Source organism: Gopherus evgoodei, chromosome 1 (assembly GCF_007399415.2).
Source record: "Gopherus evgoodei ecotype Sinaloan lineage chromosome 1, rGopEvg1_v1.p, whole genome shotgun sequence".
NCBI classification, from domain to species: domain Eukaryota; kingdom Metazoa; phylum Chordata; order Testudines; family Testudinidae; genus Gopherus; species Gopherus evgoodei.
In genome coordinates, this window is record NC_044322.1 from 237,761,948 (window position 1) to 237,779,537 (window position 17,590).

At 42.7% G+C, this 17,590-nt stretch overlaps 1 protein-coding gene across 6 annotated transcripts in view; it reads left to right on the forward strand.

Annotated features, from left to right (window-relative positions):
• The window catches only part of SHISAL1 (shisa like 1), a 174,305-nt gene that overhangs the window by 144,175 nt on the left and 12,540 nt on the right, over nt 1-17,590 (forward strand). For 5 of the 6 annotated variants that reach the window (XM_030539909.1, XM_030539898.1, XM_030539892.1 and 2 more), the window contains exon 5: nt 11,852-12,584. The exons of the other annotated variant lie outside the window; for it this stretch is intronic. In XM_030539909.1, coding sequence (XP_030395769.1) covers nt 11,852-11,939 — 88 coding nt within the window. In that variant the 3' untranslated portion in view covers nt 11,940-12,584. Of the gene's footprint in view, nt 1-11,851; nt 12,585-17,590 lie in introns of those variants that run through there. 6 annotated transcript variants of the gene reach the window in all.

Here is a 17,590-nt window from a genome sequence, read left to right on the forward strand (position 1 = left end):
CCAAATGTATCACTATCTATCTCCATTAGATAAAAGCCATTTACCTTCTGCTTATTGTCTTTGAAACATATCAAGATTTGCTGCAGCCAGTGTGGTTTGGTTGCTAGTACTTTTTCCTACCCTTTTGCATCTTGCTGGGACCTAGACACTAAATAGTTCTTTAGAGGCACATACGTCTCTTTGAAGTTCTACTTCACATAGAATAACAAAATTGGAAGCTGTTTGAAACTCCAAATTTTGCTGCTTAAATGTCACAGTAAAACTTGAAATCAAGCCCAGCCACTTCAAGTACAGCTGAGTGCAACAACTGAACTTCAAAGAAAAGACCCAAATACCTCATTCAGTTTGGCCATTGATCTCAATAGCACTTCAAAGAGGTCCTGGTTGGCTGATTTCAATTTTATTTTGCATTTAAAAAGCTAAAATCAGGCATTGACAATCACTCCCAATTTAGCATTTGTAAATACAGACTCTACTGGAAATCAGAGTAGCTGCCTCTGAAGTGCTATTGAGCTGGAGCGCATCGAGAGCATCAAAGAGAAATACTAAGACACTGGATTGCTCCCAGAATTTACATTGGATTGTGTAGTCTCAAATTGCTGAATCAACTCAAACCTAAATTAGCAGTGACCAAAAACTTACTGTTGGCACAGTATTAGATGGCCAGTGCTAAACCAGTGGGCAACCTTAGCTATGTCCACTGTTACAGACTCATAGACTTTAATGTCAGAAGGGACCATTATGATCATCTAGTCTGACCTCCTGCACTATGCAGGCCACAGAATCTCACCCATCCACTTCAGACATAGGTTAGGGGTTTGTTATGGAAGTCCTCAAATTGTGGTTTGAAGACTTCAAGCTGCAGAGAATCCTCCAGCAAGTGACTCGTGCCACATACTGCAGAGGAAGGCAAAAAACCTCCAGGGCCTCTGCCAATCTGCCCTGGAGGAAAATTCCTTCCTAACCCCAAATATGGTGATCAGTTAAACCCTGAGCACGTGGGCAAGAATTCTCTATAGTAACTCAGATCCCAACCCATCTAACATTCCATCACAGACCACTGGGCATACTTACCTGTTGATAACCGATGATCAATTGCTAAATTAATTGCCAAAATTAGGCTATCCCATCGTACCTCCCCCTCCATAAACTTACCAAGCTTAGTCTTAAAGCCGGATATGTCTTTTGCCCCCACTACTCCCCTTGGAAGGCTGTTCCAGAACTTCATTCCTCTATAGGGGACACCCTTGCTCACATTCTCAAAAGCAGCCAAGGACTGAATGAATACAGAGACTGTACCTACTTCTTACCTCTAAAGGGGACCCCTCCTGACATTGATGTTGTTGTCTGAAGATGTTTGCACTGCTGCTGCCAATGGGTGCCCATTTTATGGACGGAGCACTTCCGTCTCCAGGACTGTCAGTTCTAAGCTGCTCACAAGCAGTAAATAAACTTGTTAAAAATGTGCACATGCGCACCCCTACTCACACAAGAAAGAGATGCAGTCAGAACTAGAGATAGTTGAACTTTTTCCCCATCAAAATTGTTTTTGATGTAAAATTGTGTTCACAGCTAAACAAATTTTCAGGCAAAGACTTAAAGTTAAAGTTTTTCATTTTTTTCTACAAATTGAAAGTATTTCACAGGAAAAAGCCCCTCATTCCTGACCAGTTCTACTTACAGCTTATCGAGTACAATGACAATGTTTGGATAACCCAGCCAAAGTAAGGGCCAATTGTGACACACACACACACACACACACACACACACACGCCCCACCCTATATTGCAGCTAGAAGGGTGCTTCTCAGCATGGGTAGATATCTGCTAGCTCTGCTCAAGCTAGTATGCTATAAATAGCACTGTGGCCACAGCACACAGGTACCAGCTCAGGGTAGCTACACAATTACAATCCCGCAGGACTCCCTGGGTACATACTCAGGCAACTAACGAGAGCTGCCACCAGTACTACCACAACCACACTGTTATTGGGCTAGTTTGAACAGCCACATTCTGGCTCTGTCTTCCTGCATTGGGAAGCACACACCCAGTAACAGTGCAGACTTAAGTGATAGCCCCTCGCCTAAAGAGGTTGCACTCTAAAAAGAGAGACAAGCGAGCATGACAAAGAGCTGTGTGAAGAACTGATTCTTTGGTTCACTGAGAATTCCAAAACACTGAAGAATTGTTTAAAAAATTTTGGCACATCAAAAATTCAAAGTGCTTTGTTTTGAGTTGAACAAAATGCATTTTTATTTTATTTTTATTTTTAAAAATTAAAAAATTGAAGGAAATTTCTAAACAAAAATCCTTTGGCACTGAAAAAAGTCAATGTACGTCACATTTTGAAAATGTTTAATCTTGGATTTATTTTTATTCAGCAAAACTGACACATTCGCAAAATGTTTTGGTGTCAAAGACATTTTTTTTCCCCAAAAAAAAGTTTGGCAGAAAAGTTTCTTAGCTCTTCTGCCTTTGCAGGGAGAGATCAGAGTCACAGAAAGACTCATAAGTTAGGGGGGCTCAACATGGGTTTGTTAAAAAAAAAAAATCAGCTATCCCCAACTGAAGCCCAACCAAACCATCATTGACCCACTTTGTCACAGCTCAAAAATCACTAAAGAAAACTAATTGATCTTATATCCCTATGGACAGATTCTCATTTTTCTAACCTAAGTGTTAAACCCTGAGTAACTCCATTGAAGAAAGAAGTTACTCAAGGGGATACACCAGTGCTGATTAATTAATTCTGACTGCTCGCCCAACACAGCAACCACTTCTGCAGTAATTCTTCTAGCACTTTTTGATTTCCATTTCCAATTAAACAACTTAAACCCTGTGTGTTATTGTGTGACCCAACTCCTGAGATTAGGGTCACCAGCAGGGCCGGCGCTTCCATTTAGGTGACCTAGGCGGTCGCCTAGGGCACCAGGATTTGGGAGGGCAGCAGACTGCTCTGGTGGGCCTCCCGCAGGCGTGCCTGCAGATGGTCCGCTGGTCCCGCAGCTCCAGTGGAGCATCCGCAGGCATGCCTGCGGCAGATCCACCGAAGCCGCGGGACCAGCGGACCGTCTGCAGGGACACCTGCGGCAGGTCCACCGGAGCCACGGGACCAGCGGACCGTCCGCAGGCAGGTGCCCACCGGAGCCGCGGGACCGGCGAGCCGGCCCTGCCCCTAGGGTGCCAAAAACCCTGGCGCCGCTCCTGGTCACCAAATAGCCCAATTTTATAGGGACAGTCCCAATATTCAGGGTGTTGTCTTATACAGGTGCCTATTATGCCCCATGTCCTTGTCCCTGTTTTTCACACTTTCTGTCTGAACACCCTACCCAAGAGATCTTTTAAATGAGAATGAAAAGTAGAAATTAGCCCTGAGTTGGGAACACACACCAACAAGGCTACTGTCTGAAAGAAGCAGATGGAATGTTGCAGTGGGATTGCAGAAAAAGTTGAGGCCAACTAAGGTTGAGGTGGGGGAAGAGTTAAATATATTTACAAAACAAAGTTAATGTTCATTTAAAATAATAGGCAGTGAGCAATACAGTTATCAACAAGATGATATAGCTTTCTGTAATTAACTGTGTATCATAGTAGAAAGATATATTGCATAAATTGGGAAAATAAATTTAAAACCAATATTTAAACAAAAGAGTCATATTATAATAGAACACCTTTTCAGTCATGTTTTAGGGCTTGATCTTGCAAAGTGCTGTGCATTTGGCCTTGATCCAGTAAAGAACTTAAACACACACTTACCTTTATGCATGTGAAATTAAGTAATCAATACAACTATTCATGTGGTTAAAGGTTTTGGTCTATTATGCTCAGCACCCTACAAGATCAAGCCCTTAGGGCAGTCTCTTGAAAAGGACCCTGGTCCATCTGCAGAAATGGAAACCATGTTTCTTTACCAAAGGTCTCAAGGGGTTGACACACAAGGTTGTTCACAAGTAATTTGAGATGTGTACTAATGGAACATTCAAGCACACTACTAGGCCAGATTCTATTCTTGCTTGCATTGGAGTAATTACAGAGTGACTCCTTGCTCTATAGAGTGGTGCTGCAAGAGAGAGCAGAAACAAGCCCAAAATACAGTCATGCTGTATCGCTGTTTAAATTCATTACTATAATGTAGGGCAATTTAAAGCAGTAATTACATCTGTGATTCATCAAAAACTAAACAAATTAAATAATCACTTCTATTAAGCATGACTTAGCAATATCAACTTTATGCAATGTCATCAGAGCTGGTGTTTGTCCCAGGATTGCGTAACACCAGGTGGGTTAGATATCCTCTTTTATGGGACCAACTTCTGAAGAAGAGCTCTGTGGAAGCTTGAAAGCTTGTCTCTTTCACCAACAGAAGTTGGCCGTCGGTCCCATAAAAGATATTACTTCACCCAGCTGGTCTCGCATCAGTTTTAATTATGTTGAGCAGACTCCAAGCATGCGAGTTATTTTTCGTTGTTTCTTCAGCTTTTCATCTCTCAGCAAAGATGTTGCAAGTCACAAGGTAACTTGTTGAATATGGTCCATTTTTTCCACTTTGAATTGTAATAGTACATCTCAGCCCAATTTTAACTGAAAATAAGTCCATCTTGAGGGGATTTTGTTTTGAAATTGTCAGGCCTTTGGTGTCGCTGAAAATGTCTTAGATTTATCTTCATCTGCTGGAATTAGATCAACAAAAACGCTGATCAACAAGACTGAAACCACCTAGAACAATGCTTGTCTATCGGTATTTTCAAGGCATCATTTCAAATAAATTGCATGGGAAAATGTGACTGCTGAATAATCTCTCTCAAGCTCTGCAGCAGTAATATGTTGTGACTAAATGAACCGTACTATTTTTTGTGAACAAGTGAACCAAGATAAAATCATTGACAAGTCTTCAGCTGAAAATACAACTTAACTGTGGTGATGTTTGAAATAAAATCAGTTAGGGCCAAATTCTGCTACCACACTAAGGGTGGTGGGACCTCTTAGTCTGGGTTCAAGATGACTACTCTAGAGTAAGGTATTGCTCAGTTTATGGCAGAGTCCATTGATCATACTAAACTCTTACTTAGACATGATGCAAGCCGTAGTTTTTTGTAGGTGAAAAGTGCTATATGATGTGTTGTTATAGCTGGAGCAGTAGTGACACCTGTTCCCAACCCCTTTCTATTATAAATTTCTTTATGTAACTTGGGCAATTTTTATCCAATCGGACTGAAATTTTGAAGGTTTGGTCACTGCTTCAGGTTGGATTTTTTGGGAAAGTTTGACCAAAAATGGTCAGCCATTTTATAGAACAAGGTTAGTGAGAAACAAGTGATTTTGCAAATGTTAAATTATTGTCCTTACTTTTTTTATTCCAGCTTTAGCACCAACAGAGTTTGGAGCAGGAACTTTAAAGCTATCTATTAGGTACTCATATACCGACCCCCCCTCCCCACATTACTGTTGTTGGAGCACCTCACAACACTCTCTTGATGTAGGAAAGTGCTATTTATTTTCACTTTACAGATGGACCATGGAAGCAGACGAATAGATCCTCTAAGGTATTTGAACACTTAATTCCCACTGAAATCAATGAGTTAGGGCCTAAATACAATTGAGGATCTGGGCCAGAGAAGCTTAGTGACTTGTCCAAGGTCACACAGGAACTCTGTGGTGGAGCAGACACTGCATGCAGGTCTCCCAATTTCCCAGTAACACACTAACCATTGGCAAACTTTCATTTCTATCAGATAGGCTGATAGTCCTAGGATAACAGAGGTTGCCTTTTGCTGTCCCTGTAAAAGGCCACTCAGATTTTGCTAAATTATAAGCAATGGAAAAAAATCACTATTTAAACAGTGGGAATTGGGAACACACACCAACACATACACATACATACCCCCATTATTCAGTGTTTTGCATGCCCTCAAGTGGCTGGTCCACAAAAAAAAAAAAAACAGCTTACTACTGCTACTGGCTAACAGCTATTCATTTAGTTCAAGTGGTAGAGGTCTGGGCTGTGGAGCCAACAGTCAAACTCTACTAAACACACATGCAGGGGGTAATTATGATCATTGCATAAATAGCAAAAGGCACACAACAATCATGTACAAACATAATTCAAAGGGACACAGAGGTACAGTGTGATCCAAATACTGTAACCATGCTCATTAACTAATACGATATGCAAGGGCTAGCTGCATATGTGTACATACACAGTGCTCTGGCAGAGTTCTGGAACATGAAAGAGAGCGAGGGCACTAGAGGGCTCACAAACTATTTAAAGAGACATTACTTAACTCAGCATGAGCACCCATTGCAACATGTTGGCTAAGAGGGCAAAAGTGATTCTGGGAAGCATAAGGAGGAGAATATCAAGTAGTTGTAGGGAGGTGTTATTACCACTGTTTATGACATTAGTGAGACTATTATTGGAATACTACTATGTCCAGTTCTGATATCCACACTTCAAACAGAATGCTGTCAAATTGAAAATGGTTCAGAAAACAGCAACAAAAGTTATGAATTTTGGAAAATTTGCTTTACATTGAGAGTCTTGAACTCAAATCTAAGCTCTTTAGTTTATCCAAGAGAAGGTTAAGCAATGACTTCATCACAGTATGAGCGTGTACTTGGGATGAAGGTTTCTTGATGTTTTTAGGCCTGTTTAAAGTAACAGACAACTGTATAACAAGACCCAATGGTTGGAAGCTGACACTATAGAATTTCAGATTAGAAATGAGGTGGTGGTTGTTTTTACCAAGGTAATTAAATTAACCATTGGAACAATTTACCTATGGGCATGGTGGATTCTCTGGCATGTTCAGCTTTAAATCAAGATGTTCTCACACAGATATGCTACAGCTCAACTAGATGCTGTGGGGCTGATGCAAAAATCACTAGGTGAAGTTCTACGGTTTGTCTTATGCAGGAGGTCAGAATAGATGATCATATTGATCTCTATTAATTTAGCTAGAGATCTGTGGGGTTGTGGAATAGAGTTTCCAGCAGATTCCCAGCCACTTCAGTTTTTTCTGGCCCTGCCCACATGGCATCCATATCAGGTCTGCAGACCTGTGAGAGAATGTGGATTAGCAGCTGCACATCAAAACCTTATAAAATCTTTTTGATTGTTTTGTTCCCCACAATATGTTTTTAACATGAAGACAAACATATGTCCCCCCGCCACCTCATCCCACCGAGTTGCTGGTTTTGCAGCTGCTGCATAATAGCAACTGATGTCAATGGGAGTATGCAGTGATTACATACATAGTCAGACTATAAAATGTATCAATCTGAAAACAGAGGGGAAAATTCTGCTCTCAGCACCACCTGCCAAATCCCAACTCTAATATTCTGCATGCACAGAAATCTGGGTTATGGGGTTTCTCTCTCTCTCTCTCTCACACACACACACACACACACGGATTCTTCCTAACATAGTGGATATGGCTGTGCACGCACACTCGTGTGTGTGTGTAATATTTGTAGAGTGTTGAATTATTCATTCTGAATTTACTTCCTTTCTGTAACTCATCTCATATACTAAGCCAACACCTGAAACAGGCAGCCATCCCAGTGTAGTTGCAACAAATAAATACTCCTGATGTGAAAAACGGATACACAAGTTAATTGCTAATAACAAGAACAAACATGGAACAACCACCAGCTGGCAGCTATAATCATTCAAAACAAAAATCTCCATACTTCATAAATCCTCATTCACACCAAGCCAGATTCAGTAAGGCACCTCAACCAGATGCTGCTGAATCAGTGAAATATTGCAACAAAACTTGTTTTTCTTTTGTGTCTACTTCTATTATGACTCAAAAAGAGCTTCTCACTAGGGGCTGGGCCATGCCATGCATCGATTCATATGCATAGATCCTAGTCCAGCCAAAGGGAGTTTTACACATAGACAAATACTAAGATGTGGCCTTGAAACAGTTTTTAAAATAAACACAGCTCCATTGCTGGAGTCAAAAAGCACTCTTTGTAAAGAGAGCAACTTCAACTGGGATCACCTCAGAAAACCTTGTTTTCCTTCTTCCCCCTCTTCTTTCTTTCCTTCTCCTATTGCATTAACCCTCAACACCTAGACTATTTCATCTATCCCTCCCCATGGATCCAAGTGCACCTCTCCTACTCACAATATCTCCCCAGGGTATGGTACCACTTCCTGAAACCATACAGGGCTAAAACTAAACTTCCATCTCGCCTATTCCATTGCCACTTTTCCTTCCCCTATCACCAGTCATAACTCCACTGTCCTCTAGCCACTCAAGCTCACAACTTTGAGGGCCTCGCTTTCCTCTCTCCTCGCACCTACGCTGTCACCAAATCTCTTGTAGTTGCCCCGCATCACACTTCTAAAATCCATCTCTACTACAAAGTTGATATAAAAGCTATTGGGAAATAAGATGTACAGAGAGTTGCTTTCTGACCTTAACTACATTTTAAGGCAAAACCAAAACAAAACTACGTGATCCTTCATGCAGTCCAGATGCAAACAAAACTATAGTAGACATAGAACATATGTGATCATATAGAAATGGGTGCACAGGTCAGATAAGTCTGCATCAGCGGTAGTCTTGATTTAAAAAATTAAGTGTTACATGAATTTCAATGTTGAAAAATATAACTGATTTGCAGTCTCCAATACAAGATCTGCAATTATTTATTTTAAAAGGATTAGTTTTAGGTTTCTTACTGCTAAAAAGTGACAGTTAATTATTATTTTTAAAAATGGTCAGGACAAACAACGAGTGTCTCAGCGTGCATCTCACACTTACCCGAACAATTACTGCACTTCACATTTTCTCTCAATCTCTTGAGCAAAAGGGGTAACATGATGTTCCTCTTAATACTAAAATAGAAATGGAGTAAACACAAATAATGGTTCTTTGTACCAACCAGCCGTCCTGGGATTCACAAAAACTTCACTCTGTGCTGAAACCTGCAGGCACCTAAACTCTCGTAAGATCTACAGCAGAAGTTCCCTAAGTGCTTATATTTCTGCCTCTGTGCACGTACACTGCAGCCTGAGTCTATGCATCTGGATGCCCAAGCACCAGACCACAATGCATGAACTGGGGGAAGAGAGGCATTCCTTTGCCCAACTCGCCTGTGAGGCTTGATCCAGTAAGCATGCCAAGAGCTCACGTCCCAGAGCAGGTCCCCGTATGCAAGCTCACCCAAAGCAGCCAGGGCAGAGGGGGACCACCCTCATAACTTTTAGCCCAATAGTTACGGTATGTTGCCAGAGCCTAAACATCAGACTTGAGATGTATTAGTTTTGATGAAAACTTTGTGGGAAGGATTTTTGGATCCAGGGCTTTCTAGAGAGACTCTCACTCTAGAGCCTGGTGGTTAGGGCACTGGGCCTGGATGGTAGAAAACTCAGGTTCATACCCCTGCTCTGCCTGGGTCAGAATGCTCTAGGATCTGAATTCAGAGCCAAGTTTGTCATCCCAGATCACTCTGAATCCAGCAGCATACACAGTTGAACCTGGGTCTTCCACTTTTCAGGCCAGCGTCCTAATCACCAGGCTACAGAGTGCAAAAGTCTGTCTCTTTCCCCCTCCCTAACTCAAAAAGTGCAGGTTGCGATCCAAAAATGGACATTTTGACAATTCCATTTTCATGAAAATGTTCAAAAGGTGGCAGTGAAGAGACAGATGTAAACTCAAGGGCCAAATTAGAATCTGCTTGTATTTACAAAAGGGCCAGATCCTGAGCCAGTATAAATTGATATAACACTCCATTGACTTCACTGGACCTGCAAAGCTTCACACCAACAGAGGATCTTACCCACAGTTTCAAAATTAGAGAGAGAGAGAGAGAGAGAGAGAGAGAGAGAGAGAGAGAGAGAGAGAAATGAGTGTCTGTTTTCCCTGTGCAACTCTATTGACTGCAGTGCACAGAGTACACAGCTCAAGAAGTGAATGAAGGCTGTGTTTGGTTCATAATACCTATAATTTGGAGAGACCATGACTGAGTCAATTAATGCTTGAGGATACCTTAGAATCAATAAAATACATAATGTGTAGATTATATATTCCAATCAGTGGATTTGCAGAACTCACTTGAATTTTTATGCACTCCATTGACAAACAGATGAATTACAGTACTTCCAATTCCATGTTGGCCAATGAAGGCTGGATGAACTGAGAAAAGGAAGGAACTAGATAGACAGATACCTTTCAAGAATCAAGCATTAGCTGTTACTGAACAGAAGATTTTTTTTAAATCTACATTTTAAAAAATTCTACTCTGCAAAGAACAAAGTGCTGAGAGGATGTATTACCAGGAGTCTCCAGCATGTCTATTTGCTGCTTGAAAAGTGCTAGCATCTCCTGCTGCTTATGTGCAGGGCCGCCGCCAAGCCCCAGCACACCAAGCACGTGCTTGGGGCGGCATGCCGTGGGGGGCGCTCTGCCGGTCATCAGGAGGGTGGCAGGCGGCTCTGGTGGACCTCCCGCAGGCGTGTTTGCAGAGGGTCCGCTGGTCCCGCGGCTCCGGTGGAGCATCCGCAGGCATGCCTGCAGAAGGTCCACCAGAGCCACGGGACCAGCAGATCCTCCGCAGGGATGTCTGCGGGAAGTCCACCTGAGCTGCAGGACCGGCGAGCGGCAGAGCGCCCCCCACGGCGTGCCGCCGTGCTTGGAGCAGCGAAATGGCTAGAGCCGGCCCTGCTTAGGTGTCTCCTTTTCCTGTGCTTTTCTCCTCTATCCTTGTCAATTCTGCCTGCCCTGTGCTTGGTATCTGAAGCACCAGAGAGTGGGAGGTGAACCCACATGAATACACCTCTGAACTCTGGTGCTTTGCTGACCTAGGATTGCATCACATGATAGATTTTACTGGCTAACTTTGGAACTTGGCTTTGAGTCAACAGCAAAGTAGCATCTCAATGAATGCTCCATTACATTTAAGCTGAGAGTATGAAAAAGGGCCTTTTCTCCCACCCATATTTGAATTTTACCTGGGACAGCATGCTCTTTAAAAAAAAAAAAAAAAGTCTTTCCTACTCTTCAGTGTGCTGCTTTCTAATTTAGTTTTTAGATATACACTCTGGGTCCAGTATAAAATATTTCTGCAAATATGAAGAACACCTGTGACTGTATATATATATACTGTATATATTTTAAAGTCCTTTTGTGGAAATACATTTACAAAATATGTGATATAGGCTTTGGGATGATCTGAAGTTAGAGACATTCAGAAAATCCAGTCTTCATAGACTCTCAGGGTTGGAAGGGACCTCATGAGGTCGTCTAGTCCAACTGCTTGCTCAAAGCAGGACCAATCCCCAAATCCCTAGATGGCCCCCTCAAGGACTGAACTCTCAACCCTAGGTTCAGCAGACCAATGCGCAAACCACTGAGCTATCCCTCCCCCCAGTATAGAATGGGCTAAAAGATTATTGCAATTTTCTATTACATGTAATGAGATTGGTATCTTTTGAAACCAGTGGGACATTAGGTACCTAAATAGTTTTGAGACTCTGGGCTACAATCCCTGACCTGATAAGCTTAATCTAAATAGCTAAGAAACAGTGGGAGGGAAACTAGAGGTGAACTGGCCTGACTCAGTTTACACAGAAATTTGGTGACAGTCAAGAATGGAAACCAAGTCCAAGTCTCAGTCTAGTGCCCTACCTAGCGGACCACACTGCCTCAGGTACACTGGTTCTTTGAAACAGCCTCTCAATATTCATACTTGTGAGAGGCATCTTCTAGTGCCACTAAACTTCAGCAATTTTGGCAGAAAAGCTGTACCCCTTTGGGACTGCACAAGTAACAGTGACTGTTTGGAGCTGACATTAGAAACTATGCAATCCAACCACCTTAATCTCTTCTTTCTATTGCTAGGTGCAGGCGAGGGCATTCAGTTACTGAAGAGAACTTTTCCTTGATTCTTCCAACAACATCTCCTCCTTGCTTATTATGGCACTTGTAGATTCTGATCGCTTTGATAGTTTGTGAGTAGTTTTGGTGCCCTGTGCAGTTTAAATTCCAGACCACCTGTGGCTCAGCTCCAGAACAACTTGTCTGATCTAGACACTAAAGACTCAGAAGAAAAAAAAATGCTCTAGGTCCCATACATATTACAATGATCCACTCAACTACCCTACAGAGAGTCATCTCACTACATTTCAGAAATATGAATAATTTAAAATAGCCCAATTCTGACTTTGATAATTCCCTTGTATCTTGACTTTTTTTGGTGAAGACATGAAACATTAACTACAACCTTCTTTAGCTGAGTAAGAGGTCTGGCTTCATTACATATTATCTCTATTCATTTCAGCATACTAATTCTGTCAAGGTTTGACAAACCAACCACATTAAATTAAGGCTGTCAGAACTATACATTCAAATGTACCCACCTGATCAAGCCAGTTTTCCTTGTGACCCCTGTGAATTAAATGGCCATGTTAGTTATTTTATGATCACTAACATTAAAATGCATGATGATTTCTCAACGTACACAGCTGGATGAGTTAAGGACAAATGTTTCAGCCTAAATGAATTTCCTTGCTTTGGGCAGCATGGGCAGGACTTTAAGGATGTGATTTTCAAAGCCATCTAAGAGATTTGGGTGCCCAGTTCCTATTAAATTTCTAATCCAGATGTAAAAATGTGATTTAAAAATCTCAACTGAAATATTTTAAACCTTTTTTCCCTTGATAATATACTTTAATGGGGGAAGGAGGAGAATTTCTTGTCATTAAAAAACTGATAATATACTCAGCGACCCAAGAAACATGGAGAGAATTTAAGTTTTTCAGCAAAATACTCCAGCATTATCTTTCATGTCCGTAAGTCTCATTCATCTGTTTCCCTGTTCAATACATCTCTGTTAAAGTTTGCATACTTCACATTTCTTCAAAAGTCTCAGAAGTTCTGAAAGGGAAGTTTGAACTTGGATACATTTCCTTTCTAAAACACTCTCAGCTGCAAACCAGATGAGAGACTATCAGATGAATACCAGTTAAAATTGATTTACAGCTACTTGCCTTTCAAAAATGTAGGACCCAATTCTGCAACCCACGTTCACAATGAGTAACTTATTCATGCTGGTAGTCCCATTGACTTCTCACTGCTACTAATTGCATGACAAGGCTGCAAAACCTGCCCCTTCATTAAGTAAATATAGAAAACTGGATTCTGTGTGGTTTCATTTTTTTCCATCAGAGAAACCTGGGATGTATTTAATTGGTGCAGATATAGCCATTTCCAAAACTACAGAGGCAACCTATTTTCTCTTTTACAATTGACTTATCTTTAGCTAACGCCAGGACAAAATGTGGTCTACCATATTAAAAATGTACCAGTTATGCTGTGCAACTCATGCTGTTAGCAGTAGGAGTTTTCTGCGCACAGAGGACTGCAGGATCAGCTGTCCACATTTAAAAATCAATGTAAAAAGCTACCTATTCTCCCAGTCAAATTTCAGTCACTCCCTTCATGTGCATCTGTAATTTCCATTAATAGTAAAGGGTGTTATATATGCACATGTTCAGAGATGACCAGAGCTTTAAAGGTATTACCTACCGTCAACAAATGCTTTACACAGTTCATTGGGATTCCGTGAATCTTCTGCATCTTAAAAGAGCACTTGCAGTAGACTCAGTAGATTCGATTATGCAGCATAAGGAAGTACCAGCATAATCTAATTACCTCCTAATGAAGAAGTCAATGTGTTACTCAAGCTATTAGAATGGGAGCTTTAAGTAAACTCAATTTATTTCGGTACATTAGGAGCCAAATATTATGAGCCACATAGGACCAAATCAGTGACCTCTCTGCATGCCTATGTGGAGGATTACTTTACTTCCCTCTGCCAGCTACCCAACCTGCAGAGTTCCTACCTGCACACACCTGCCCTGCACTCCCAAATATGCCAACCAGGGAAATAAGCTGTGCTAGCTACAGGGTTGGTACAGGGTCCATCCCCTTTCCAAGCAGGAGATAGCTGACAGGCAAATTGTGGCCAAGTCATAATCTGTTTCCTATCCTATTCTATGGCTGCACTGCCCCACACCAGGCTTGTGACAAAGTAACAATTGATTTCATAAGTAGTAGAAGCTGTTGATACAGATATAAAATATAAAAGCTATTTTTAACCCCAGGAATTAGCAAACATGACCAGACCCATTAGGAGCCAACCATAAGTGTTTAAACTATACAGAGGGCCAGATCCTCAGTGTAAATCAGCATAGCTGAGTGAAATCAACAACTATCAGCAGTTGAGGACCTGGCCCTCATTATTTAACTGGTTCTCAGGGTCAGACTCAGCCTTACAGTGGTGTAACCCTTCTGTCAGCTGAAGTCTGCAGCAACAAGGGCTGAGTTCAATATCTAGGGGTTCCTCTTAACATTACAACACAGAACTGGCTTGAGCCCCCACCCTGTAATGGGGAAAAACTTAACTGCATCCTAGCTGCCTCCAAGAGGCAATACTTGCCCACTTTCAAGCACTGAGTCTGTGTATAACAGAAGATAACTTTATTAAAAAGGAAAGGGAACCAAACATTAGTTGGGAAAAACATCACAACCATATTCAGACATATGTGATCATAAGCCAAGCCAACTCCACAGTGTGTTGGGCAGTGTCCTTGGCCTCAGTTTCCCACTTTGTGTGTGTGTGTGGGGGTCCAACAAATGAATGTCCTTTTAACACATTGCTCCCCTCTCCCTCCACTGCACCCCCTACACAGTTGGCTGTCCTAGGTCAGCAAAGCCCCAAAGTTCAGAGGTGTATTCATGTGGGTTTACCTCCCACCCTCTGGTGCTTCAGATACCAAGCACAGGGCAGGCAGAATGGACAGGGATAGAGCAGAGAGGAGAAAAGCACAGGAAAAGGAGACACATAAGCAGCAGGAGATGCTAGCCCTTTTCAAGCAGCAAACAGACATGCTGGAGACTCCTGCTGACCTTCAGGCTCTGACCCATGCTCACCTCCCTCTGCAGCCCATAGAGAACTACATCTTGGGACCTGCCTACACACACCCCACATTCCCATGGCATCCAGACCATGGTATTACCCCTACCACTCCATCCCAGAGGTGGACAGAATCACAGCCGCACTTACACCAACTGTGTTTCTTACAAGTCAGTGTGTGTTTGTGAAAGGAAAATGACTGTTCTTTCCTCTTCCAAGGTTCTTTTCCCTGTATTTATAAAGTTTTATTCACTTACTTGTATGTCTGTTTGCAGTGGTTTGGAATAAAAGTCTATTTATGAAAACAATCATTTTATTAGTTCACATTATATGCTGGCTGGGGCAGACATCATTCATAGCTAATAGCAAGAGGTGCATATTGACCCTCTCCCCCCCAAGATACTCGGGTGCAAAAAAAAAAAAACCACAGAAAAAGCGCACACACCAATGCCAGGCAGTGCACACATTATTGTGGCTCACTATTAAAATAGTCTTTCAAAGCCTCCCTGAGCCACATAGCTCTCCACTGAGTTCTTCTTATAGCCTTGTATCTGGCTGCTTGAATCAGAAGGCAACTGTTCCACCTCCATCCTCCAGTCCACTGGAAACTTTTCCCCCTTTGTGTCACATATTATGAAGTGCACAGCAGGCAGCTATAATCACTGGAATATTTTTTTCACTGAGATCTAATCTGTGCATAGATAGGCCAGCAGCCTTTCAAACACCTAAAAAACACATTCAACTTTCATTCTGCCCCTGCTGAGCCTGCAGTTGTAGCACTCCCTGCTATTGAGGTGGCCAGTGTACGGCTTCATCAGCCATGGGAGTAAGGGGTAGGCTGGGTCTCCCAGAATCACTATTGGTATTTCATCATCCCCAATGGTAATCCTCTGGTCTGGAACGAAAATCTCGGCTTACAGATTTCTGAACAGGCCTCTGTTCTTAAAGATGTGTGCGCCATGCACCTTCCCTGACCAGACCATATTGATGTCAGTAAAATATCCTGATGATCCACTAGGGCTCGCAATACCACAGAAAAGTAGCCCTTGCTGTTAATGTACTGTCTGGCAAGATGGTCTGGTGCCAAAATAGAGGTGTGCATGCCAGCTATCGCCCCATCGCAGTTCAGGAACCTCATTGCCAAAACACATGCAGTATGTCCTGCACATTGCCCAGAATCACAGTCCTTTGTAGCAGGACACAATTAATGGCCCTGCACACTTGCATCACAGCAGCCCCCACAGTAGATTTCCCAGCTCCAAATTGATTCATGACTGATTGGTATCAATCTGGCGTTGCAAACTTCCACACAGCGATCGCCAATTGCTTCTCCACTGTCAGAGCAGCTCTCGTTTTGATGTGGCTGCGCCAGAAGGCTGGGGCGAACTCAGCACACACTTCCAGGAATGCAGTTTTGCACATCCAAAAATTCTGCAGCTACAGTTTGTCTTTCCATATCTGCATAATTATCAATCCCACCAGTCAGTAGCTGCTCCGTTAATGCCAACTACCACCTTGAAAAGAATAGTTTCTTTCTACATCCCACAGCAAGCTACCATTCTCCACTGCTCCTTTGGCAGATCTGCAAATACTGCAGGATCAGGCACATTGTGCTTTCAGCACTCATCACAACAACGCAAAGTTGGGCAGGATCCATGTTTCTTGCAGAGATAGTGGACGTGCGGGTTTCTGAGGCTTTTCAAAAGAGGCATGAAACATTATGGGGTGCAGATAACATTATGAGATGGAGAAAACTGCATCATGGGGCACTGAAATCATGTTCCCAGTCACCCCTGCAAGCACAGGTGCCAGCTTCTAATTTTTCCCAGGGGTGCTCAAATTCAGGCCCCACCCAAACTCCACCCCTTCCACCAAGCCCCCACATCCACCCAGCCCCAACCCCAACCCTTCCCCAAGGCCCCACCCTTTCCCAGATTTACCTTTTTCTACCCTATCCCTGCTCCTCCGCTCCCTCCCAGGGCCTCCTGCATGCCACGAAACAGCTGTTCCACACAGTGTGCAAGAGGCACTGGGAGGGAGGGGGAGGAGTTGATTGGTGGGGCCGCCGGCGGGCGGGAGTGGAGGGGAGCTCGGCTGCTGGTGGGTGCTAAGCACCTGCTAATTTTTTTCCATGGGTGCTCCAGGGCTGGAGCACCCATGGAGTTGGTGCCTATGCCTGCATGCCTCATTTGCTCCCATGAGGCATTGTAAACCCTTCCCAAAAAAATCAGCTTCTGCTAGATGGTGGCAAGTTTCACAGTGGGATACCTACCCATGGTATTGATGCAAGCACTGGCAGTAAGGACCCACACCGCTGGTACAAGGAGAGTAGTGTGGATATACAAAAGCAACGTAATTACTACGGTGGCTGTACATCAACGTAACTTGGGTTGACTTAATTTTGTAGCGTTGACTTGCCCTAAATCTGCAGCAGACTACTACTGAGGGGTGGGCGCACACCCCAGCTTGCCATGAGCTAAATGTCTGTATAGACAAACCCTTAGTGTGTCTTTGCCTTACTTCCCCAAAATGTTAAATTAACATAATAGTACAGCCGTACCTCACAAGGATGCTGTGAGGATAAATACTTTAAAGATTGTAAGATGCTCAGGCACTACAGTAATATAAGTACCAAAAATACAGAGCTTTCCTAACTTGGACCC